This window comes from Dioscorea cayenensis, chromosome 4 (genome assembly GCF_009730915.1).
Source record: "Dioscorea cayenensis subsp. rotundata cultivar TDr96_F1 chromosome 4, TDr96_F1_v2_PseudoChromosome.rev07_lg8_w22 25.fasta, whole genome shotgun sequence".
Lineage (NCBI taxonomy): Eukaryota > Viridiplantae > Streptophyta > Magnoliopsida > Dioscoreales > Dioscoreaceae > Dioscorea > Dioscorea cayenensis.
In genome coordinates, this window is record NC_052474.1 from 3,807,143 (window position 1) to 3,833,508 (window position 26,366).

At 32.8% G+C, this 26,366-nt stretch overlaps 3 protein-coding genes across 4 annotated transcripts; all 3 read left to right on the forward strand.

Moving 5' to 3' along the window:
• Positions 1-1,669: 1,669 nt before the first annotated feature.
• Positions 1,670-5,428, forward strand: LOC120258089 (NADH dehydrogenase [ubiquinone] 1 beta subcomplex subunit 9). The gene is made up of 5 exons (XM_039265435.1): positions 1,670-1,909; positions 2,691-2,732; positions 3,400-3,481; positions 4,198-4,253; positions 5,129-5,428. Exons 1-5 carry the CDS (start codon positions 1,781-1,783, stop codon positions 5,168-5,170), a joined length of 351 nt encoding a protein of 116 aa, XP_039121369.1. The 5' UTR covers positions 1,670-1,780; the 3' UTR covers positions 5,171-5,428.
• A 4,892-nt stretch (positions 5,429-10,320) lies between these two features.
• On the forward strand, positions 10,321-10,996 carry LOC120259333 (auxin-responsive protein SAUR32-like). The gene has a single exon (XM_039266923.1). The coding sequence runs from the start codon at positions 10,456-10,458 to the stop codon at positions 10,780-10,782; it is 327 nt and encodes a 108-aa protein (XP_039122857.1). The 5' UTR covers positions 10,321-10,455; the 3' UTR covers positions 10,783-10,996.
• Positions 10,997-23,472: 12,476 nt separating this feature from the next.
• LOC120259422 (homeobox-leucine zipper protein ATHB-7) lies at positions 23,473-24,710 on the forward strand. Of its 2 annotated transcripts, none has more exons than XM_039267021.1 (2): positions 23,473-24,078; positions 24,156-24,710. In XM_039267021.1, the coding sequence occupies exons 1-2, from the start codon at positions 23,728-23,730 to the stop codon at positions 24,504-24,506; spliced, it is 702 nt and encodes a 233-aa protein (XP_039122955.1). In that variant the 5' UTR covers positions 23,473-23,727; the 3' UTR covers positions 24,507-24,710. The 2 variants fall into 2 exon arrangements, with proteins under 2 accessions (XP_039122955.1, XP_039122956.1); XM_039267022.1 differs by having other exon boundaries at positions 23,489-24,078; positions 24,183-24,710.
• The last annotated feature ends 1,656 nt before the right edge of the window (positions 24,711-26,366 follow it).

Genomic DNA, 26,366 nt, shown 5'->3' on the forward strand with positions numbered 1-26,366 from the left:
ACAAAGAAGTGTCTTACTGTTTGAGTGTTTGTATAGCCTTTGCGTGCGGAGACTTGTGTCAGTGTACAGACAGCCGGGACTTGTTGACACCTCACACTCAATATATAAAAAGTAAGATTTACCCGGAGAAATATAACCCGGAATTCTTTAGTTATCTCGTCACTAATTTCAATAAAAAAATTCCCAATATAAGACCCGATTAACACTACCTAACGCTTTTTAATTCCCTCGTGTGCCGTCCAATGAATTTAACTGAGGTGAATTAGTTATATTGCCTTAATATTTTTTTTATAAATTTATATATAAAATAATAATATCACATACATTTTATATCATAAATCATTAGACCGTGATGGTATAATAATATACAATATTTGAACGGTACTATATAGTATTGAGGCCAAAAAATTTTGATGTATGATCTCCTCATTTATTTTTTTTTAAATAAAATGAATAAATCATAAATTTATTAAAATAAAAAGAGTACATAGAAATACAACGGAGAAGAAACAATTAACATGAAAATTTAAAAATAAAAACGCCATGAAATCCTCACCATATAGATGAAGAGAACAACGAGTAAAATAGTATAAAAACAGAGAAAAAATAAGAGTAAAGAAAACAAACTGGTAAAGACTATTCATTCACTATTCTAATGACCTATTTTAATGATATTTTTTTTTATATAATTAGTAATTTTTGTTCGTCTGTTACCATCATCACTAAATGATTGCATAGTTATTTTTTTATTTAATAAGTTATGATTTATTTATTTATTTTAATAAACCTGTAATGGATACTAACCTCGTTGTTGAAGGGTCTCATACGGATATTAGTGTTATTATTATTTAAAAAGTTGGATATATTGATGATGTGGCTACGCTATATGCTTTTTTAGATTATTAGGGAATATTATTTTGTCTAAAAAAACGATGATAAGTGATTATAATTATTTCATAGCTCAAAGCCTAAAATAATAATAATAATAATAATAATAATAATAATAATGTTAAAAATAATATTTTTTAATAAAAAATATTGTTTTTTATCTGAAATTGAGAAGTTCCGTGTCTTATCCATTTTATGGAAATAAATAAAATAAATAAATTTTCTTATTAAACTAAAAGTTTAAAAAAAAAAAATTAATTATAAATAAAAGCATAAATGATCTTTTTTTTATTTTAAGATTCTTAATGTTTATATTACATAAATACCTTAAAACCATAAAATTAGTGGGCTATGTCTCTCTTGGCATCTCTTCATGGTCCAATAATAATAATAATAATAATAATAATAATAATAATAATAATAATAATAATAATAATTTGAGATAATTACATGTACTCATATAAAAATTTTGCTTTTTTTTTTTAACAAAAACAACAAGTGTTGCTTCACAAAAAGGTGTCAAAAAATATATAGGCATAGTGGTGCATAAGTTATACTGTCGACCCAGAAATTTAACTCTAAATCTGTCTATTTACTATTCACATAATATTTTACTACAGTCTACACCAAGTAGTGGTTTTTATAAAAATTCAGATTTTAAAATATATTTATAAATGATATAAATATAATAACTACGTAAATATATGCATATTTTCTAATATAAATTAGACAAGGTTTCAGGACACATCCGAAAAACCATTCAATTAGATCAGGTTAGAAGGGTTTATTTGTAAAAGAACAGACCTATTGATCCCAAATGGCCGGTTACATCTGATATTCACTAGATACTCCGATCAGTGGCCGCAGAGGGGAACAAGGCGGCGAGCGAGAGATGAGCTTGAGCACGGTGGGGTACCTTGCGCGCAGGGCAGCGCAAAAGGAGCGTGTTCGGATCCTCTACCGGCGTGCTCTCAGAGACACCCTCAACTGGGCCGTCCACCGCCATCTCTTCTACCAAGATGTAATCCCTCATCGATATCTCACTGTTTCCATATTTTTCGTTCTGGTTATCTAATTTTTAACCAATTTTTTGGGAATTGTGACGTTTCTGGGATTGATCTGTGCGAAAAAGCGTTGATTTTTATGAGTATTTTGATTAGGTTTGTGTGAGTGGTATTTTTGCTGGATAAACGCTGTTGAAGTCAAGATACATTGTCTTGTTGTCAACGATCGTGTTTCTTGACCTGTTTCGTGTTTTGGGGGCACCTGCTGAAAAAAAGCATTGATTTTTATGGGTTATTTGATTGGATTTGTGAAATTAGTCTTTGAGGTGAACATACAGGTGGAGGCCTTGTACTTATGCTTATATTTTTGGCAATGATCGAGTTTCTAGGGTTGTTCCTTGTTGGGAAGGGATTTGCTGAAAAAAAGCATCCATTTTTCTGAACATTTTGACTAGATTTGTGTGATTGATCTTTGGTACTTCTTGCTGAATAGATGATGTTTCTGGGAACCTTAGGTCCAGTGACAGAAACCATATTTGTTATTGGCATTTCAGTCCATTTGTATTCTACCAGATTGGATTGCAGTTACTGTTGTCTGCAGATTTATTTAATGGAGGAACTATTTTAGGTTGCTATATTACGAAATTATGCTAATTTCTTTAAAGCTTTGACCTGACCCATTGCAGTGTTTTTACACTTTATGGAACTCATTTCTTCTTTGTCTTCTGAAAGTAGAAACTAGTTTTTGTACTGCTGCAGTGGTTTGCTGGGCCTTATGATTATTATTTTAATTTTCAGGCATCAGACCTGAGAGAAAGATTTGAGGCAAACAAGAATGTGGTATGTTTTCCCTTTTCGATTGCTATATTTTTCTAATTATAAGCGTGTTTTTTTTAACCTTTCATTATGCTCACTTCCAAATCATCCTTATCAACAATGTGACTGTAAAATGGTCACCCTTTTGCTTCATAGAATTTTCTTCTATTAGATAATCGTCGAATGTTGGCCAAGCAATAGGACTGGGATGTGCTACTTATCTAATTTTCCTTATTCAAATATTGTATGCTATGCTGCTGCAATTAAATATTACTCTCTTGCTTTTTAACAAATAATTTGGTAACTAACTTTTGTGCAACTTATTTAAGTACAATACACTTGAATGAGCTCCTATAGTAGTATAGTGATATTTTCCTCCAGTTAAATGTCAAAGGGTGTTGGAAGCTTCTGGTGGTTATTTCTGAGTAGTTGCAAATTTTATCTGTTCACTTCATGAATCTGGTTCCAGCATATTTGATTGCATGTTATTTTCATACAAAAGGGGCAACATAAGGTTTCCACCCTTAAAGGTTCTTATTATTCGGCATAATTGCCAAATTTATCCAGAATCTGTTTCTCCTTGGTACTTGTAATAATGTCTATTCACTATTTGGTGGTGGATAAACTTACATTCTTATTATAATAAGCAACGCATAGATCAACTGACTGCTTTACAATTATGTATTTCTAGGAGGATCTGGACACCATTGATCACCTCATTGCTGATGCTGAAGCACAGTATGAGAAGTGGCGTCACCCTGATCCTTATATTGGTAAGTTATGTTCTTCTTTTGATCATTCAATTGCACCTTATTTGTTTCTAAAAATATGTATTTGTCTCCTTTCTACCTTGTTGTAACTAGGTATTTCCTAGTTATGTTGTGTTCTCTTTTACAAAATATGCTATAAAACCTTCATAGAATAAAGAATATCATCCTGTATCTTTTTATTTCATGTGGCACAGAAGGTAAATGGTAGCATTGCATATCTAGGTATTTGAAGTGAAATTTATCGTTGTACATAGTAGGCTCTGGCATATGAGTTGCTATACAGAAGACAATTGAAGTACAACAATTTGTTTGATAGCACAGCAGGCAAAATATATTTATGGAGTGCTACATGACCTACAATTTACATAAAGATGAACTGCCAGGATGCTTTTTTTTTTTTATTCCACACTTGGATGAGCATTCAGAATTTTTCTCTTTTCAAAGTATCAAGTTTTGTCCCCATTTGAACCTCGAGATAAATCTCAATATGATATGCAGATCAACTATCCTGCACACCAGGCTTGTGTTTCTACTTTTTCTCATTCACCTGTAGTATGATTTCACAAGTGAGAGAAGTCTTAATCATGAACTTCCACCTACAGTCTGCATATCAGAGGATATTTTTTTGTTATTTTGCTAGCTATGCAGCTAATGTTGAATGGACTGGTAGCAATATGTCTTCATTTGGGATGCTTATGATTAGTTTTTTTTATGTGCAGTTCCATGGGCTCCTGGCGGCACCAAATTTACTCGAAATCCACCTCCACCCTCTGGGGTAAGTGATTGTCTTTATTGTCTCAACTTTCTAATGATCTTCTCTTTTCTGAATATATTGCTTTGATAGGGAAATTTCCCCTTTCCTTGTTCAACTTTTAAATTGGCCAGATTGAAAGTTATGACAAATACTGAACTCCTCTCCTTATATTGCGAATACTATTACTTGGCGAAATGGCAAATAGTGTCTCTGGCACATCATTTTTTGACATTGTTATGTTGTTGAGTTTTTTTTTATGGGCATTGTGCATTCTTCTTTTTCATAATAACAAATTCTATTGAAGAAGTCAGTGATGATGCAGTAGAAATGTCTTATATCCACGATCAGGGAAAAAATGGAGTTCTAGACTATTGGGGTTTTTTTTTTTTTGATAGAAAAGATAATCAGGATGTGGGCAATAACAGAGGAAGTGAGATAGAAAAAGAAATATGTTCCTTAAAGATGGAGAAAGAGGAGAAGATAGATGACATTAAGAAATAACTTGTAGGATAGAAACAGAGATGATAGCAACATTATTTGAAATTTTTATAGAATTTATTTATCAATAAATTAGTAGGTCCAACAATGCCAGATGATTGCCCATAGCTGAATGTGACACAATATTGGCAATCAAGGGCTACCATGTATGTCAGCATTAGGCATTAAATTTGTGCCTTCATTGAATCCAGAGATGATGTAGATTCTGTTATTTCAACTGTTCTGGGTTAACCATACTATCAAGAATTTTACTGTACCCTTTGTCAAAAAAAGAAAAAAAGAAAGAATTTTTGCTAGAAGTTATTTTGATAAATCTTCTTTCTTTGTTTTAGCACTGAAAATTGTATGAATGCTTTGTCTGATGTCCTGCATTCTGAAATTATACTTCTTTCATGCAGATTGAGATTGTGTATGATTATGGGAAAGAAGAAAATGAGTGACTGAAGCTCAATCATTGCAAATAAATCCCATTGAATTATGAAATGGGACTGTGCCAAGTGTTTCTTCTTGTTTAAGTGAATAGTGTATGATTTATCAGGTCTAATTAATTTCAGCATGCCTAAAAATTCTGATTTATGTTTGATAATTCAACAGCTTTGATCTGTGCCATTAGTTTTGGTGTCCTTCGGTTGTAATACATAAATCTTTTGAATTATCCAGGAAGAACATCAGAGTTGCCGATGTTTATCTTTCCTTTACTTTTAAATTTTTCATGAAGAATTCTTCTCTTTATCAACTTGGTTAGAACAGGATGAATTAATGTTTATTTATTAATGTTTATCTGCTAATATTAAAATGATTCTAACTGATAATTGTGCAAGTAAAACATGCCTTGTGATGCTAACCTCTAGTGTTTATTCATCTTTTGTTATTTAAGTTGTTTTTAAATTTGTAATAAATTGTCAAATAAATGCAAGTGCAATTTGGTATTTGTATTGCTTAAGTCTAAAGACACAGAGTTATACTGTTTTTATTGGCCTCACCTTATCCCTGATGGAATTTGTAGTATTTTCTTGTACTTAATTTTGTTTATTTGTTATATTTTATCTTACTTTATATGTAACAGCTCGCTCTCTCTTTCAATGTCAATCAATCCATAGTTTCAAGCCTCAATGTGAATCAGTTTGTGTGTTTATGTATAGTTTGTGTGGTCGGACCATTCTGGGTCAAGAATGTGGTGCAAGTATGAGTTGTAATTATCTCAGTTTTTTCTTTTGCTTCCTAAAGTAATGTCAAAGAAAAAGAACAGACACACTGGGAAAGGCTGCTTGTGACGCTGATGACAATCTCTTCAATTAATACAGCCTATCTTCTTTTTCTCCTTTCTATTTCATTACTTTTGATTTAATTGTCTGCATTCCTAAAGATACACATTTTATTCTCAAACATAACACTAATGTATTGTTAATCAAATCTGTTGTCTTTTTCATTTTTTTTTTTCCAATCAGAGGACCTGTCTTTGTTCATATTTTGGTTCTTTTTTTTTTTTGGGGAAAGCTCAGGAGAGCTATTTTATTGATAGAAAAAAACAGTTTACAAATAGTTCAGTTACAAACCAAACAAAAAGAAAGCAACAGACAAAATACAACAAAAAAACAAAAACAGAAGAACAAGAAACTAAAGAGAAAAAAACTAAAGAACAACCTCTAACAGAATTAAACAAACACCAAAGGGTCAAACAATCTTCATCAGCCATCTAGGAAGATCTTGACCCCAGTGGAAAAGAGAAACTTCATGATGCTGAAGTCCATGTAATGCAAGAGCAAATGCAACCCTGTTCCAGCACAAGGGGATGGAGTGAAGAGAAGGAGTTCCCATCTCATCAAGAAACAATTTAATGTTCTGAATATGCAGAGCAATCCTCCAGTCCTCAGTCAGTGTATCCTGTTGGATTTCTGTGATGAGCAATGCGCACTTGATGACAGGATGGTCTTGACAAAGCAATTCAGGCCCCAATTATGAATGCTCTGCAAGGCAAAAGAAAAGACAAAGCACAGACTGCTGCCTCTAAATCAGTATTCACTGGACTACCACAGCAGCAAGAACAAACCATATTAGAATTAGATTCATAAACCACAAAACCAAGACCCGCATTGATTAAATCAGTATTATGAGCATAGGTTATCATCATGATTGGACTATTAGCATGATCAAAATTATGCATGATGAAGTTATTTCTCAAATGCATAGAAGAGGCATAAGAATACTCCCTGACGTGACCCGTGGCTCTAATCAAAACCAGTTGACAATCAAGTTCTTCCATTTTGAAAATACGATTACACCGGGCTTTCCAAATGAACCAAATTGTAGCTGCAATCACCGATTGGATATATGAATCATTGCCCGATAACTCCTGATCCAACCAATACCCCGAAGAGATTCCCTGTGACAGGTTAATATGCTTGCCAATGATCGAACATGTTAGATTCCAAATCTGTTGAGACTTGTGGCATTTAAGAAAGAGGTGTTCAGCCGACTCCGGAAGCAGGTTGCAAAATGAGCACATGGTTTGGGGACCCAGATTCAGATGGTACAAATATTCCATTGTTTGGACTGCATTATGCAACAGTAGCCAAGTGAAATATTTGACACGAGGAGCCACCTTGAGCCTCCAAATCTTTCCCCAACCATCCCAAGAATCTGCAGGACCCTTACTAAGATTGAAAAAAGAGTAAATCTTATTAGCAACTTTAGATCCTTTGGAATTGGGAAACCAAACCCAGTGATTGCTATTCTCATAATTTACAGAACTTTGGCAGAGAATGTTATCATTAATATTATTTCCAAACACAGTATGTAAGCTATCAAGATTCCAGTGAATGTCCACTAAAAGATCATTAATCTGGAAATCCCCATAATCAATGTCCATATTTAAGAAAGTCGGCTTGAGATTAATAGGGATTTCAAAATACCAAGGATCATTCAAAAAAGAAGTCAAAACAGGATTAATGTGATTCATCCAAAGGAAAGGTCTAATTAGTAGAGCATTACGATACAAACCTCTGTAGAACCAAGAACACTTAGCTGGGATAGAACCATTCCAAATATCAAAGGGACCATATTTATGCACCATCAGATCAACCCACCAAACAGAATGTTTATTAAGCACTTGAAGAACATTTTTAGCCATCAGGGATATTTTAGAAAGGCCCAAATTTCAAATTGATAGACCCCCCCTCAGCACGGTTAAGAGTAATCTCATTCCAACTGACTAAGCTGATGCCATTTCGATTGCTATCTTTGGCCCAAAACAGAGCTCTAGCAGCTTTGGAAATGCGATCAAGAACTAAATTAGGAACAAGATACACCGAAAGGTAATACAAAGGAGTTGTCATTACAGAAGAATTTATAAGGATGGTCTTTCCTGCTTTAGATATTCTAGATCTCTTCCAGAAAAAAATTGACTTCTCAATCTTGTCAATCATAGCATTGAAACAAGAGAGTGCCAACCTTTTTGGAGAAACCAAAATGCCCAAATATTTGACAGGAAAAGAATCAATCTTGAAATCTAAAATTTTTGAAATTCTATTGGCCAGATGAGTATTAAATCTAGAAGGAAAAATAATTTCAGATTTGAGGTTGTTGACCCTTTGCCCAGTAATGTTGCCATAGAAATTAAGACACCTATTGATATTTCTAGCAGATTTCCTAGATGCCATAGTAATAAGAATCAGGTCATCAGCATACATTAGATGATTGAAGTTGTTGTTAAGTCTAGAGCTGAAACCAGGAATCAAGTTGGCATGTAAGGCATAATTAAGCATTGTTGTGAGATTTTGGGCAACAAGAATGAAAAGATAAGGAGATAAAGGATCTCCCTGCCGAATACCTCTACTGGCAGTAAACCACTTAGAAGGAGTTTTGTTGATAAGAATAGCATAAGAAATAGAGCTGATACAAGTTTTGATCCAACCAATCCATCTACTAAGAAACCCCATTTTAGCCAAAGTAGCAAGAATTGCAGACCAGCTCATAGTGTCGTAAGCTTTAGCAATATCTAGCTTAACCAACATCCTAGGGGGGTTAAGACCATTATCAATTGAATGGGCCACTTCTTGAAGGGTAATAATGTTATCAAAGGGAGACCGACCATGAACAAAACCACATTGTTCTTTGCCAATCAACTTAGGCAAGATATCTTTCAGCCGATTAGCAAGAATTTTAGAAATTAATTATAGCGCACATTACATAAAGAAATAGGACGATAGTCAGCAGGGCATCTGGGATTAGCAGATTTGGGAAACAAAGCAATATGAGTTCTACCCCAAGAACAAGACATAACATTATTATTAAAGAAATACCTAACTGTAGAGACCACCGAATCCCCAATCTCATTCCAATAGAAGGCATCATATTTTGGTTCTGATTGAACAACAGTTTAGCTTTATCTAAATGGCTAGCAGCTGCCTTCTTTTTGTTGAGTGAATCATTATGTCAATTTGCAGCAAATTTCATTTGTAGACTGTTTTATATATACATTTTGATTCCATTGATCAATTAATCTTTGTGATTCACGCTCCAATTGATCTTTTAAAAACATGCTGTTTTAATTAGTGTTTACTTATTAATGCCTACCAAAACAATATCAGCTTTGAAGAGTTCTGTGCAGCTGCAATCAGTCCTTAATTATCAGCTTGAAACTCTGGAGGGTTGGAATTAATGGATCACATATACAGTATTTCAATGCTTCCTCTTTTTCATATCTATCATTTAGTATATCTGTTTGAATATGTTCTTGTATTTCAGACTTGTATGTTATGTTTTTTCAATTTTTAATAAATTTGTGGTTTATTCATATTATTTCAAAAAATATATATCTATATATATTTTCTTGCATTTGTGTGTGTTTTTTTAATTGTTTACTCATTTATTTTCACGTAAGAAACACTTCTTAAGTCGTTGGCTAATGTACCAAATTTTCAGTCTCATGTCTCCACAAATTGTGACTACTATTTTTATTTTTTTTATGCATTTGTTCATCATAAAACTAACAAAAATCAACCCAAAAATTTGTAATGTGTAACCTTTTTGAAGAACTTTTACGATAATAATATTATAAAAAAAAATTTGATTTTTTTATTTTTTGGGTTAGTTTTAGCTCCACAACTGATGTGACAGTTGTGCCACATGGTATTTATATATATATTACTATTATATAATAGTTGAACCAACTGATTGTAACAGAGATATTTTATTACCTTTTTTTTTAACAAAGAAAGTATATATATATTATCCACCCTGATTCTTGAAACCCCACTTTAAAAAGACCATCCTATCTTTTATGATTTATCATAAAAGCCATTTTCACACCAAATATTACATTCGTAAAATATCTCTGTATATCCAACACATTTATGTCAATCTATTTAATTATCTAGTGTTAATAAAAAGACTGAATTTAAATTCATTATCCCAATTTAATTAATTACTAACAAAATCTTAATTCTAGCTAGCCATCCATCATCATCATGTTCATTCTTAGTTCCCTTGCATCCAAAGTAAATCACAAACAAAAAGCAAAAAGAAAAAGAAAAAGCAAAACCACAACATGCAATCCCATCTCCATCCTTTTCCTCACCACCATAATGATCCCCAGAGCCCACCACCTCTCTCTCTTTAATCTCTTCATCATATACACACACATATAAAAAACACACTCACTCAAACACAAATTAAAACCTCTCCATTGCTAACTAATTTTAGTTATCAGTGCACATATAATCAAATGGTGAAGAAGGTGCTGCCAAAGGGTTGCATGGCCATCAGGGTTGGTAACAAAGAAGACCAACAGCAACGCTTTGTTGTGCCAGTGAAGTACTTGAACCATCCTTTGTTTGCCAACCTTCTGAAGGAGGCTGAAGATGAGTATGGCTTCCAACATAATGGAGCCATCACCATCCCCTGCCACGTCGATGACTTCCGTAACGTCCGCCGTCTCATTGACCGTGAAAACTCCTCCGCCGCCTCTGCCACCCACCACCACCACCACCACCATCATCACCATCACCATCATCATCATCATCTTCCACTCGCTGGATGTTTCAGAGCTTGATGGAGTATTAACTGATTAATCCACCATGCATGCAACCCTAGCTATATATCATGTTCTTCAGGAGAACTATATATATATGTTTTTGTGTATTTTCATGCATGCTCATGTTACTAGTGTGTGTGCTTTTTTCTTTTTTTCTTTTTTCCTTTTTTAGATAATATATATATGTATATTATATGATGAACCGAAGGTTTGCTTACTCTTTATATATATGGCTATGACAATGGTAAGATTGGAATAGTACTACTGCTTTGATTTATATATATATATATATATATATATATATATATATATATATATATGACCACTTCTATAATAAGAGGTAAACAGAATAAAATGAATTCATGGCTTGTCTATATTCTGAAAGAAAAAATTTAATATATATATATATATATATATATATATATATATATATATATATATATATATATATATATATATATATATATATATAGCAAACATTAGAGAAATTCAAGATGGGAAATCAAGTGGGGTTATTATAAATTATTGTTAGTGTTTAAAGAGTGATACTTGATTGTTCTTTTATGCTAAAAGCTTGCTCAACCATGATGTCAATTGGTTAATTTTGTGATCAAATGTTTGTTCAATAAGAGAAAAAGGAAAACAGTACTATATAGTTGTTTTTATTATTCTATCAAATTAAAACACGTATCATGAAAAGAGTGAACTTTGTAATTGATTATTCTTTTGATAACGATAAATGGCAAAATTACTATAAACATTCCCACTTGTTGATGTAACAACCACTTTTTCATTATAATAAAAAAATTCCTTGTGTTTAATTATGGTCTATAGCAACCCATTCCTACCACCATAAATTCTTTTTATTTCTTTGAAAAAAAAAGTGGTCCTTGTAATTAATTATTTTGATGAAACAAGTCTGTAAAGAAATAAATCTTTATCAAGTAGCTAGAGTTTTGCTCTATTTTAGGACAAAAATAAGCCACATATTGAATTAGTGGAATAAAATGGCTAAGTATTTTAAAGTCATTCTCACACCAATCTTGATCAAGAAAATTGGAATTGAGGCCACTACAAGGAAACCTTTTTTTTGTGGGGGCTTTGCTCTCAACCCCTACTTTCTCCAAAGATAAGGAAAGAAGATCATATCCATCATGCAAATTGCATAAAGCCGTACGAAGTTGTATTTCTAAAGTGAAGGATCTTGGAATTTTTCCTAGTGTTTGTGATGAGTACTCCTCTTGGTGGTACTTGACAAGGAGAGCATTATTAATCTCACAAGCTACTTAAAACCACAACGCTTTTTGCGATAAAAGTGAGTGCTTTTTTTGCTTTTTTGGCCCCATTAGTGCCATTGGTAATTCTAAAATGTACACGTAATTGAACTGATAATATTTTATATTATATTTATATTTTTATAAAAATGAATAAATTATAATTTATTTTAAAAAACATATAATAAACTAACAATAAAAACATAAACAACAAACTAAACTAATACCAAGGAAAAAAACAACAACAACAACAAAAAAGGGAGAAAAAAGCAAAACAAAAAACTAGGAGACAATCATAAGACGAATAATAGAAAACAAAAAATTGAAGAAAAGAAGTCGTTGAGTTGGCAAAATCCACCGTGTTATAGCTAAGAAATGACTTATAATGTCAGGAGAGGATAGTACTCCGTAAGACGCTGAGTAGACATTGTGTCAGTGTAATCAATTGATTTCTCACTTAAAAAATCTAGAACACGATGGAGGTCTATAATGAATTATCTAGAAAGTACTGAGTGGGTCTAAAAAAACATATAAATAATTTTAGAATTAGCTTAGAATCAAAAAAAGCACTTTAAAATTCAAGATTATGTTCTAATATATCTCTAAACCATGAAATGGAATATTTTTTGTGTTGTAATAATTGTGTTTATTTGCCAAGTATTGATTATCTGTTTCATTAAACTTATTTTATAAATTTTTGAACTAATTTATATTTTTAGTAAGAACTATGTTTCTCCATAGATGAGAGATTCTGAATTAAAAAAAAACAAAATAGATATATATATATATATATATATATATATATATATATATAGAAAAACCCTACTATATATATTGTCTGTTTTAGTGATCTTGATTACTATTTGACTACAGTATGTGTCCTTGACCAAAAGTTATATCTACATAATGGAGGTTTTTCCAAGTTATTTTCACAATTGCAAGGATTATTTAGTACAGTTGAAATTAACAATTAACAAATTACACATTGATTAAAAAAAAAAAGACAAATCATTTATCTCAACCAATGTTATACGATAGCGTGAACAAATTCAATTGCACAATAGTTATACTCAATTGAATTTGGCCCATTATAAAATTGGCAAAGGTTTATACTCAATTTGAATTTGGCCCATTATTAAATGCTTTAAGGATTTAGACATAAAGTGACCTTAGCAACCGTTTATAAATAAACTATTAAAACTGTATACTAAATCTAAACAATCTAATAATTGGAACTTATTTACTAGTACTATTTACTTAATATAAAATAAGTACTTATGAATTTTTGCCATGGATTAATAGATTAACAAACAGCATAACTAGATTTTTTATTTTTTCAAGTCAAATAAATGGATCAATCTATTTAATTCCAGCTCTTCTCACTGTCTAACCAGACTTATTTGGCAGGTACCATAAATTGACACCTCAACGCTCTGCACTATGATTGAGTTAGGTACTCGTATCTAATTAATATATCATATTAAAATGTTTAAGATTAATAAATAAATAAATAAATATGGCTTCTTAGAGTACGGAAACCCAAAAAAGTCCACAAAAAAACAAAGACACTTGAAGAAAAAGCATTCAAAAGTAGCACCTAGAAGAAGCCTTGATAAGTCCATCAATGAAAAGAAAGGAGGCCCAAAAGGAAATAGAAAGTTAGGCTAAATATCATGCACAATGATGTACACTGGAATATCAATTCAAGACAAAGACCTTTAGAGCAATTGAGAGAGTAATTGTAAAGGCAAATGTCCTCTTTCTCCTCTCTAGTATTGAACTCATATAAATAGATAATGATATATATAATCAAACACATCATCAACCTAAAAAGAACATGAGTTAAGAACTTAGGAAAACTTAGAAAAAGTAAAAAAGAGAAAAAGAGCGAGAAGAGAGATTAGATTATCATTCCATCTTGTACTTAAAAACTTCTACTGTTGGACATCACCATGAAATGAAGCAGAGTCAACATAAAGCAAGAGATTGACATTTTCACAGAAACAGAGCACAGAGAGAGAGAGAGAGAGAGAGTACTGTGAATCACGTTGTAAAAGGCTTGACATTAATGGCAGGGTGAGTACTTTGTCAACAACCCCTCTTAGTCTTGTAGTAGGGACACCAGACAAGTGTTGTTATTATATGGGACCAAATCCAATGGCTCTCACTGTGTACTCTGTTTTTGGGATTCCGGGCCACGAAGACTTGGACAGAGATTGTGAATGGTTTTTTCCATGTTTCCAAGTTCCAAGCTTCAAGTTTTCAACTCACACACAAACACCAGAGTAGTGTATTGTAGTGTAGTGCAGTGCAGTGTGCTTGATGTGTCTCTGGTTATCAGAGCTTGGTTATTCATTTGGCACGGCTCCGGCGCGGCCGCTGCGCGGGTCGCGTTTACTCACATGCGAGCGCGCGCGCGGCGGGTGCGCGTGTTTGGTCTCTAGTGCCGAGATCCAAAGAGTGGGGGCTGGCCTGGCCTGGCCTGGCCTGGCTCAGTGTTTTGATGAATGGGACCATACTTATTCATTGCATTGAAAGGAGAGTGTTAATTGTTATATTTTTCTTCTCATTTAAACATGCCAGACGGGCCCCACGAGTAAATAACTGTAGTAATTTTTTTTTAAAAAAAAATCTGTATTTTCTTATGAGTCTGGTGATTCGTACCAGTTTTTTACTTTTTTTTTTATATAAATTCACTATCAAATGTGTCTACAAAATGATATTTTTGGTACTGTTTTTTTTTCAATATTTATTATGTCCTTTTCTTTTAATAAAATTATAATTTATTTATGTTATTAAAAAATTAAGATATTTTTTCCTGATTACATAAAGTTTGAATTGCAAATTAACACCCACGATCAGATATTATTTATTATTATCATCATCTACCCACCTGTGCTTAACCTCTGTATTTAAACTTTAAGCAACAATGCCTTACTCAGTGTTTGAAACTTTGAGTTAGTTTCTAATATATTACAATAAGTTTGAATATTTTTATAAAAAATTTATATTAATAATATAATTTTAATCTTGATTGATATTGGATGTGAATAAACAGTGAGGAAGGAAAACAAGAACTGGGTGGTGGTGAATGGTGATGAAATAGTACAAGAAGATGAATAAAGTGAGGTTTTTATATTAATGAGAGGGTGGCTTCTTTTCAACAACTCTTGCTACATCTCCAGGCTTTTAGTTTTGGCCAGGTCTGCACACATGTCTTTCTTTAATGGTACCCAATTCCCACGCATTGCTACTGCTCCTTTGGGATTCCGTGCCACTCTTTTTTAACTCTATCTCTGTACTTTATTATTATTATTATTATTATTATTATTTTGTTGCTAATAAATGTTAATTAAGTTTTTAATACATGAATAATAATGGGTTGTGAATATAAATTGGGCGTGTAAAACATGGCTAATGAACAACAGCTAAGGAATACTTATTGATTTATATTATATATATATATATATATGTATATGTGAATTAGTGATCACTTGTTCAAAAGAGTGAACTGTGTGTAGTACCACATGAAAGCTTCCAATGAGGACACATGAGATAAAAAGAGACCAAACCACATGAATGCCAACTGGTATGATTGCACGGCTTGAAAGTGGCATTCTCAATCTTGTCTCTTGGTTTGATTATTACTTGATTAATTTTTTATTTAGTGTTAACAAAACAAGGATTATTTTTTATGATTGAATAATCCTCACATACTAATGAGTAATTAGAGTTCACTTTGCATATAGGGAGAGAAAAAAGCAAGCTTAGAACATTCATTCTCTTTGATAATAAAAGAACTTTAAGTAAGATAAGGATTAGTTTTGTCATAACTTTGACAAAATTGGAAAGTAATTGATGTCAAATATAAATGTATATCTATATATATATATATATTTGAAAAATAGAGCGATAAAACAAGAAACAATGAGTAAGGACCACAAGTCTAAGTATGAGTAGAAAGTGGGCGCTTTGACAAGCACTCAACAGACATCAAAAGAAATAGAAATTTCTTTTCTCTTCTTCATTTCTTTCTATCTTTCTTTCTTCCCCAAATGATCAGGCTCATCATGTGTTTGGTTGTAGTGAAAGAAGGATAGAAGAAACGGACATAAAAACATATCTCATTGTCTCAATGAGTGGGAAAGTTGAAACTTCAAAAACAAATTAAAGAAGATGAATTACATAAGATAAAATAAATACTTAAATAATATTAAGTTAAAATCGAGAAATTTAGACTAAGAATGTGTCTATCTATAGCAGTAAAACTTTATCTCATGTGAAAGAGGAAAGATCAAAGGGACATATTGTGGTGCCCCAAGAAGCTGAAAGTTGTTGACTTGTAGGTTTATAGCTGTATCATTTTGAACTCAAAAAGAAACACAAAGTGAGAGGTTGACAAGATTAGATGTTTGACAAGATGTTCAAGTTAATTCAACTCAAGTCTCTTCCTGTGTTTCATTGCACCAAAGTTAACTCCGGTAACTAGCCATGATGGGAACCATATAAATGATGCAATGCCATCAAGTGTTAAGACAATCACTAAGAAGAATTCTCTTGAAACAAGTGCGTGACCAAACAAAGTCCCATTCAATTCAGTCATTAGAATAAAAAACTCATTCAAACAAAGATTAACAAACAAAGTCCCATTCAATTCAGTCATTAGAATCAAAAACTCATTCAAACAAAGATTAATAACCAAACAAGTAAAATCAAAATGTGTTATGGGGAAGAGCAAAGAAGCCAACTACTCCAACTCATGTCTGCAAACAAAACTAGTTTAATATTATTATTATTTGTTATTGATTCTTTTCTCACCTTCTCTCTCTCTCTCTCTCTCTCTTATTTATGACTGTCAGAGATAGGAAAGAACATGACAACAATATCTATTAACTCACCATAAAGAAGAAAGAGAAAATGAAGGAGTGGTTGCATGAAGTCGTAGTCATTTCTTAGACCCAAAACCCAGCTGTATAGCTTTCTCTTGTCTTTTATTTTTTTTTTTAATAATCTACATCTCTTCTTCAACCCTTGTTATTAATTATCTCCACCTCTTCATCTGCACAAGATGGTAATCATTTCATTCATGATAAGCAGACCAGTCTTGTGTTGTTTACCTTCTCTCTCTCCTCTTCTCTAGCTCTCTATAACCAGGCCAAACCCCCTTGAAAGAAGCCGTGAGTCATGGGAGTAAGTAAGAGAGAAAGAGAAGGATGCTTTTCTATTGAGGGGAATGTTGTCTGGCTCGAGGATTCTCTTTTTCCTCTCTGCAAAGTTTTCTCATCATCATCATCATGAGTTTATGATAGACCTCGGACCAGGCTTCATTCCCCCCAAGCAACAAAGCTTCCATGTTTCTATCTTTCCATCTCTCTCCCCTCCTCTCCTCTCCTCTCTTCTCAGAGATTTATCCTCAGGTCTGTTCTTCTTCTTGTCCTTCTTCTTTTCTTGTAGATATTCTTGTTTTATTTATCATTTGTTAATATAACTCAGTAGTTGTTATTTGCTAACAAAACTGCAGCAGAAGATCTGGTGTCATGATGTAAAGAAAAAGGTTTTCATTATGAGCTTCTCTTTTTTTTCTTTTTTCTTTTCTTTTTTATAAAGACTGCATTGTTCTTGTTTGGTAGTGATTTCTCTTGTTAATTTGTTGAGCATTCCAAGGAAGGGTTTGCTGCCTTGCTCATCCATTACTCAAGAATCTATGCACAGTTTTGATCTCTTCTTTCTTTCTTTTTTTCATTCACCTTCCAAGATTGATCATGAAGTTTTATATGATATCACGGAGGACCACACTTTCCTTGACCTCTAGAGATAAAGCTCCGCACAACCACAAACATCTTTCTCCCTTTCCCTAGGCCCTTCAATTTCTCCTTTCTCATGAACAAAAACTTTTTTTGACCTTAAAAAGTTTGACTTGACTCTCTTCCTTTAGATTTATTTATATCTACTTGTATAGTTTTCTACGTTAAAAAAATATATAAGAAAAAATGATCATGTACTTATAAACTGATATGAGTGAGAGCTCTATATAGATCTTTTGTCTTCATGATTCATTATCACTCCATTATTTTTCACTCTTGAACTCCATTAATGAGATTTGAGGCTTGCCACATGTGAGGTATAGTTCTTTTAAGGTTTTAGGGTTTTGCTTGCAAACTTCATATTTTGTTTTAAAAACTGGCTGGCTTGATTTGGTTTTGGACTTTGGAGTCTTGAACTCTGTGCCAAGACATTTGTCTGAGTTTTTCTTCTCACTGTTTCTCATGCATTCTAATTTCATGAGTGGTCTCTTTGTGTGTATCTGCAACTTTTTTCTAGAGTTTTCTTTTTTGTCGAAAATGAAGATGTGAGGCAGATGGTAAAAGTACAAGATGACGCATGATGAGAGTTTTAACCTTTGGTTTTCTGATTACTTTCATTGCTTGTAGTATACCTGTGAAAATTACATAGACCTTCTCATGATTCATTCACACTATTGTGTGTGTGTGTGTGTGTGTGTGTTTTTTCTTCTCACAAGGGTGAGGATCAAGTTTTGTTAAATCTGTGGAGATGAGACAATGTTTTTTCTCCTTTTTTTTTTTAATTTTGTTTGGAGAGCTTTATATTGTTGTAATGTTAATTTATTGGATTTACTTGAGTAATGGTTTTTCTTATCCTAATGTTGAAGGGTTATCTTTTGTTAATAATGTTGTTCTTTTCCCTGATTGTCTCTGTATACATTTAGAAAAGAAAAGAAAAGAACATGGCATGAATCATTTAGCTTGTTTTCTTGAAGGATGTTCAAAGTCAAAACAAAATCTGAAGTTTGTATATATAAGTTGGATTTCAAGATTTTTCAGAATCTAAACAAGTTGGTGTTGATTCATTTTCAATTTATTAAAAACTCTAATGAAATGCACAAGTGAAAGGTATGATGTGGATGATAAAACTACTTCGAAACCAAAAATCATGTGATATCAAAGTTTTTTTACTATTGATGTATAAGACTAGTGTATAAACAATTAAATAGTCACTGTTGTAGAGTAAAATGAGTAGGTAGTGTAGTATTGTCAATTTAATGTGTGTTTTTACTGTTTATAAATCAATGTTATATATTTGAATTTACAATTATCATGAAAATCATTACTCCCTCAATTATGAAATACAAGTTGTTTTAAAAAAATTATTTTAAAATAGTTGTCGTTTTATCATATTAAAACAATATGTAAAATTCAATTTTTTAAGTTATATGCATAAAAAGAGTAATATTCATAGTTCTAAATAAAATATATGGTTCCAAAAAAAATACTTTAAGAATTTGATTGATTTTATATTAAATTTTAAAAAATTTGATGATATTTTTAATTTTTGTGCAATATTTCTAAACATTATCTATTTTGGAATGGAATGGAGGGAGTAGTATATTGCTTTTTTTAATATTATGATTAGTCCATAGGAAACATAACTTGAAATCATAAATATTTAGGTTGTAATAAAGCGTCTTGTTATAAGTGGTATTCAAGTTTTAACTCATATATATATATATATATGTGTGTGTGTGTGCGCGCGCGCGCGTTATTTTCTAAAATGAGTTTGAACATACTAATTAATGAATTTGTCTGTTCTAAAACTCATCACTAAACACCTCCATAACTTTAATGAGTGCAAGATAAAATAGATTCATTAAATTCTAGATATTGAGAACATGATGAATAGCATTCATGATCTCAATCAACGCTAATAAACGGCCTAGTATTTTTAAAAATAAAGGAAATTAATAAATGTATATACACTAATGATATTCTCTTTGTTCCTAAATACATATCATTCAGGGATGTTGCACAAAAATTAAAGATATCATTAAATTATCTAAATTTTAACATTAAAAATAATTAAATTACTAAACTATTCCTCTTTTTTGGACTATAAATATAATTGAAAAAAATAAATAAATATTACGTTGATATTGTAAAACGACAACTATTTTAGATTTTTTTTTTCTTTCTGAAAACGACATGTATTTTAAAACGGAAAAAGTATCTCAACTAAAGTTAAATAAATAATCTGATTTTCAAGTCTGTGTTTGGCTAGTGTTTTTATGAGTAAGTAAGGATCAAGGTGTTACTAATATGTTATTATTCACAACACATGAAAGGTAAATTAATTAATTAGTAAATTTACTTTGTACCATCCTCTTGAATCAACACTTTAATATTAATATTTTATGACCGAATTAATTATTGAGTAGGATAATGATGATATACAGAAAGATATCCGTCTTTGGTTTTAAGATCTTTTTCCTTCCACTCTTAATGTACTGCTGTACTTGCTTTTTTATTGTTCTTGTGTGATGCTAATGGTTCACTTGTCCTTTTTTTTTTAATAAATATGATTTATTCAATTTGTTAATATATATATATGGAGTATATAATTACAGTAGTGGATCAATCTATATACTTCATAGTTAAATAAAAGAAAGGTTTTCATTAGCAATTGGTTGATGCTTGAACATTCCATCTATCTAAACAATGTATATATATATATATATATATATATAGTTTCGCTTGGTTCAATCTTTGCAAAAGTTATAATTCCAAAATTAAATCCACATTAACTGTCCATATATAGTTAATTGATGAAGAAACTGATTTGAGGTTTGATTTTCATGAAATTTTGATTTTATGATTCAATTAAAAATAAACTTCTGGATTTTGTGTAAGTAATTTTTCAATAAGATTTTAGTGCCAGACATGCTTCTTATGAACACAGTGCCCCAAGTTAAGAAAAGAATGGAGGGATAAGAGACCTCCCCTTTTAGGACCCCCACTGTCTAATTTTGCAACTCTTATCCAAGCACAGCTCATTGTTTTTTAACATGCATTTTTGGGAAGAGGGCAGGGAGCAAGCCCACTAAAGGCAGGGGATGTCTGCAAGTCTCGGTGGAGCAGTGGGGAGACGAGGCCACTGTCAGCGTGACTGGGACCACTCGTCTGCCAAACACTATTCACGACTCACGAAATGCTGCTCAGTGAGAATCAGATCTCATGCATCGGTGAGAGTTTCTATCAGCGAATCCGTGTCTCAAATGAGATCGAAGATCGTTGGCTTTTAACATGCATTTTGAACACACACACAAAGCCTCACACACACACACACAAAGCCTCAGACTATTATTATTATTATTATTATTATTATTATTATTATTTTGTTTAAAATTTTTATTTTTTTATAATATGTACAAGTCACTTCACACACACATCAATCATATTTTAGGAAAAAAACGAACTTTCAACCTTCTAACAAAAGTTAATGGCACTATCACTGATCTATTACAACAATAACCATAAGTTCAACCAAATTATAAATATCATTTATTATGGATTTAAAATCTCACAGATGCTTATGTAAATCCCTTTCAGCATTTTTCTCTGTGCTCATCTAATCCCAAGTTAAACCAATAATAATAATAATAAATTAAAAAGGAGAGAGAGAGAGAGAAACCCATAATTCTGAAATCCAAATCCCAGTACAATATTTGATAGAAAATAACACTCCTGAACCTAATTCTCTTTAAATCCTAGCAGTAATCCTCAGAAGAAGAAGAAGAAGAAGAAGAAGAAGGAAGCAATCTCTAAATTATTCTGGTCTTGATAATGGATCACATGCCTTTTCATTTTTAAAATATAAAGGAATTAATTGGGTTTGGATTGACAATATAATCAAATCCACACAAATGAAGTGACAGCAACTAGAAGAAATCTTTGGCCCTCTCAATCAACCAGAAGACGCCATTGCCATGCCCTTTGTTTGTGGGACAACAAAGTCCATATGAGCTAAACCCTCCCCATTGACAATGATAGCTCATGACTCTGAGTTATGAGAGGAAAAATATGGCAATGTCTCAATGAGTCCACATAAAATGGTGGGCTGAAAGCAACCCTACACTGATAGCTCTTTCCTTTTTGCCTCTTCTTCATATCTAAACATTCCAAGCTTATCTCTTTCTTCAACCACCCACCTCTTAACTCCCCCACATATATCAATGAGTCTTTAACCTCCCTATCTAATTATAAAATTAAACTTTAGATGTCTACCTAACATAGGAAACCCCATTATGAGGGCATCACCACTTCAGGGGATGTTCTCTATTATAATCATCAGTAGAAGTTATATACATTCACAATTCATGAATATTTCAATGAAGAAATATATTTGATGACTTCTGTAGAAGAGATTAGCTAATATTTACAAAATCAGGATAAGGAGTCAAAGAGTGATTTAAAAAGAGCTCATATTGCATAGTTTCAGAAACCAGGATATTCTCTGATTTTGACCTATCACAGTCTGATATGTGTCCTCAGAAATTAATGACACATCAAATTATAATAGGTTAGAACTAAAAAATACCATAGTTTTGAAACTAAACAATATAAAACTCATTTAAAAGAGGTTCTTTATAAAAACATTTTTTTCATTAACATGTATATTGAGAACCAGTATTCTAGGGACGTTTTTAGATTTTAAATCTAGGGACATCCATAATAGCCGTTGAATGATAATCCGACGGCTATCATCATAAACAGTGCAAAACGCGTTCTATAGTGTCTTGTAGTAATTATAAACTGGAAAAATATACATTACTCATAAAAATAGACAACTGTTGGATGATGATCTAACAATTATAAGAGGAATGTCCCTAGATTAGAGACAACGTCCTCATATTACCATTTCCCATGTATATATAAATATTGTTAGGTATTATATTAAAATAAATAAATAAAAAGTAGATCTTAACAGGACCCTATTATATTATTATATATATATATATATATAATAGATTAAATTTTGATAAAAAAAGTTATTTCTAATCCAGATGGAACTTGGAATAGACCACTGTCCATTTAGAATTTAATATATATATATATATAGATCAAGATAAGAACGAATCTCAAAGAAAACAGTGGAGAGGTAGGAGGCAAACGCAGAGTCGAAAGGAGATGAGGACGGTCGGGCCGACACAAGATCCGAGGGGACTCGGCACCAAACACAACGTGGACCCCACAACGGTGGCCAACACGCCAGAACACCGCCACGTAGCGCACACAAAAACCCCACCTTCGTCTTCAGTCCAAGGGTCTCCTCCACATTAACAGACACGCGTCTGACGCTTATTCGGCAATGTGCCAGAGCTGACACATACCATCACGCCATCGATGCTATTGGTTCAACACGCACACGTCACCACTAATTTATTAATTATTTATTTGTTATCTCGCATTTTAACAATTTAATATACCTGGCGTCTTTTGTCGTTGCTTGCGAGACTGACCAAATTCGTGCCACCTGGGCAGGTACAATGTCCCGCGGATTAATCCGTCTTCGCGGGAGCCTACCGTTGAAAAGCTTCCAATGAGCCAACGAGACATTCCATGAAAGCCACCGGGTGCAGAGCATTTTAGGGAGCTCGTTGGGGGAACCTGAACGGCAGGGAGAAGAGAAAGACAAAGAAAAGACTAGTTTTGCCACCTAAAGAGAGAGAGAGAAAGAGATTGAGAGAAACAGATAGAGAGACTGATAAGCAACAGAGATGTAGTTCCCCAGATCATATACAAGTATATATACCATATATTATATATATATATATATATATATCTCTGCAAAGGATTCTGAAAGGAAGAGGGAAGGGAGCTGTGACTCTTACCTTCAAATGGAGAGTGGGGAGGATCAGTTCTCTGCTTTGGATGAAGGAGATCCATTTGGTTTTGAACTTGGAGTGAAGGAAGGGAATGAGAGGAAGAGGAGGTTTAGTGAAGAGCAAATCAAGTCACTGGAGATGATGTTTGAGACACAGACAAAGCTGGAGCCCAGGAAGAAGCTACAGATGGCCAGGGAGCTTGGCTTGCAGCCTCGTCAGGTTGCTATATGGTTCCAGAACAAGAGAGCACGCTGGAAGTCTAAGCAGCTGGAGAGAGAATACAGTTCCATGAGGTTAGAGTATGACAAGCTTCTTTCCAACTTTGAGAATCTCAAGAAAGAGAAGCAAGTGCTGGTCAAACAGGTATTAGATAGATACATGCTTGAATTAAGAGTTTTTACCTTTTCTGAAGTCAAGCTTTTCATTGTAGTAACCTCCAGGTAGCTTCTTTCAATGTTTGTAAACAGTTGCAGAAGTTAACAGAGTCACTGGAGAAGCAGAGGGAGGAGAGCAGCAATGAAGGTGAGTCTGATAATGGAGATAACAAGGGAAAAGAGGCCGCTGTAAAACAAAGCAGAGGATCCGATGCAGGATTTGTCTGCCCAGTTGTTCAAGAACAACAAGTGGAAGACACAAAAATGGAGAGACTGAACTACGTTAATCAGGATGAAATAGAGCTTGTAGGAGCACCTGCATCAACTTCTTTGACATCAACCGAGCAAGAGTGTTGCTTTGACTGCACTAGTTTACCGGACCAGCAATGGTGGGAATTTTGGCCTATGACTGAATGATATAGTATAATGAATAGTTTTTTGTTTTCAATACACACCTGCTCCATGAAATCTGTGTAGCCTTTTCCAGTTCTGCCAACCGCCATGGCCAGTAGTAGACCTTGGTTTTAGAATCAAATAATTGAGCAGCCTGTAAACAACATCCACAATGTAAAAGCATATCTGGGTTATAGAATGTAATGAACTGCATGTGTTTACTGTTTAGTGGGAATCAGGAAAAAAGTTTGCAAAAAAATCATGAGCGGATATGACAGAAGAAGAATCACAACCATGAATTTTGCAACCAAGGTATAAAAAAGCTGACATTCTATGCAAGCAAACTTAACCAATTTAAGGAAAGGATCATTTGATTCTGTTATCTCAGAATGGACTGTTGTTCCCAGCTTTAAGGTAAGCAACAAGGTCAAATGGCATGCATCAGTTGGAATTAAGAAAACTGAACCTGCCAAAAGGGGATGCAGTATTTTAACAGGAAAAGAACAAGATCAAGAAAATCTGGTTTCACTGTCAAGACAAAATCTTTAACAAATATCAAGATTAGGAATTTAAATGAAACTCACAGGAATTTCCCAGAAAATGCTTCATGCTTGTGTAACTATGGAGTCTGAACAGGATAAAGAACAGAGGATGGTTTTAGTTGAACCCAATAAATATATTTAAAATAGCTGCACAAACTCACCAAGAATTCAACTATGGAAGGCATGTTTTGCTGGCAATCCAATATGATAATAACAATCACTATCTATGAAGTGTTTTTATCTCATGGAAGGTTATTATTATTTTTTATTTGAGGTCTGTGTGCTAATCTTTCCAGCAAAAACATCCATCTAGATTTTCAGTTAACTCTAGAACAATTGAAATTTGTATCGTCTTCACTTCCACAACACTTTGTCTACATTTCCACAAGGCCTTACACATTTCTATCTTTATGTTCCCCATCACCAGATATAATGGCCTCACAGATTCCATAAAAGGTTAGCTTGTGAACATAAAATATTTCACAATAAGCACTTTAAATCAGACATCATTAAGAATTTAAGTTAGTTTTACTCACATCAACATAGCCAATACCTCCAACCAGTTACCTGTGGAAAAGCTCAAGATCAACAGATTACGGTTTCATTGTAATGTTATTACCAAAACCAACAATAAGATCGTTTAAAAGATAAAAGTAAAGAGAAAAGGACATCAATCATGATATCAGCCAAAATAGCAATGATCCTCATTTACATAATTTATAACAGTTTTCATGCCTTAAAACATTTTACCCACTCCTTTGTCTATTCACCAACCTATAAATTATAAACAAAAGAAGAAATTGGCTCATATAAAAAACCATTAAGGAAAAAAGAAAAAGCAATAAATCAAACCTTTCCATTAGCCTTTCCTGCTATATCAGTAGAAACTAAAGGACGGGCAGCATTTGATGACTTTATCTATAAGCACTACATCAGTGATAATGTAAAGTATGACCAAAGTCATTTCTTGCAAAATGGCACCTTAATGTCAGAAATACTAGAAGATAAACAAAAATGGCTTCAGGTAAAATCTTCCTCAACTTCATGATCAAGTTTCTTCACATAAAATTCACCTCAGCCTGAATTAAAGAAATGGCAATGCTACTCAAATTCTTGGGAAAGCAAGAGTGTGAGAAAAAAAAAATCCAAAATATATTAAAATCCAGATATTAATAATCCACTAGTCACTCATCGATAATTACAACAAAACACTTACTGTCCCTTGTTATATTTTTGGTTTTTCATGCTCATGATTATTGGCAAGTCCTGCAATTATTTAATTACTGTCCATGGGAAGTTGCTTCACAGATACAAACTACGTTGTCATTGATTAGGAAACCCA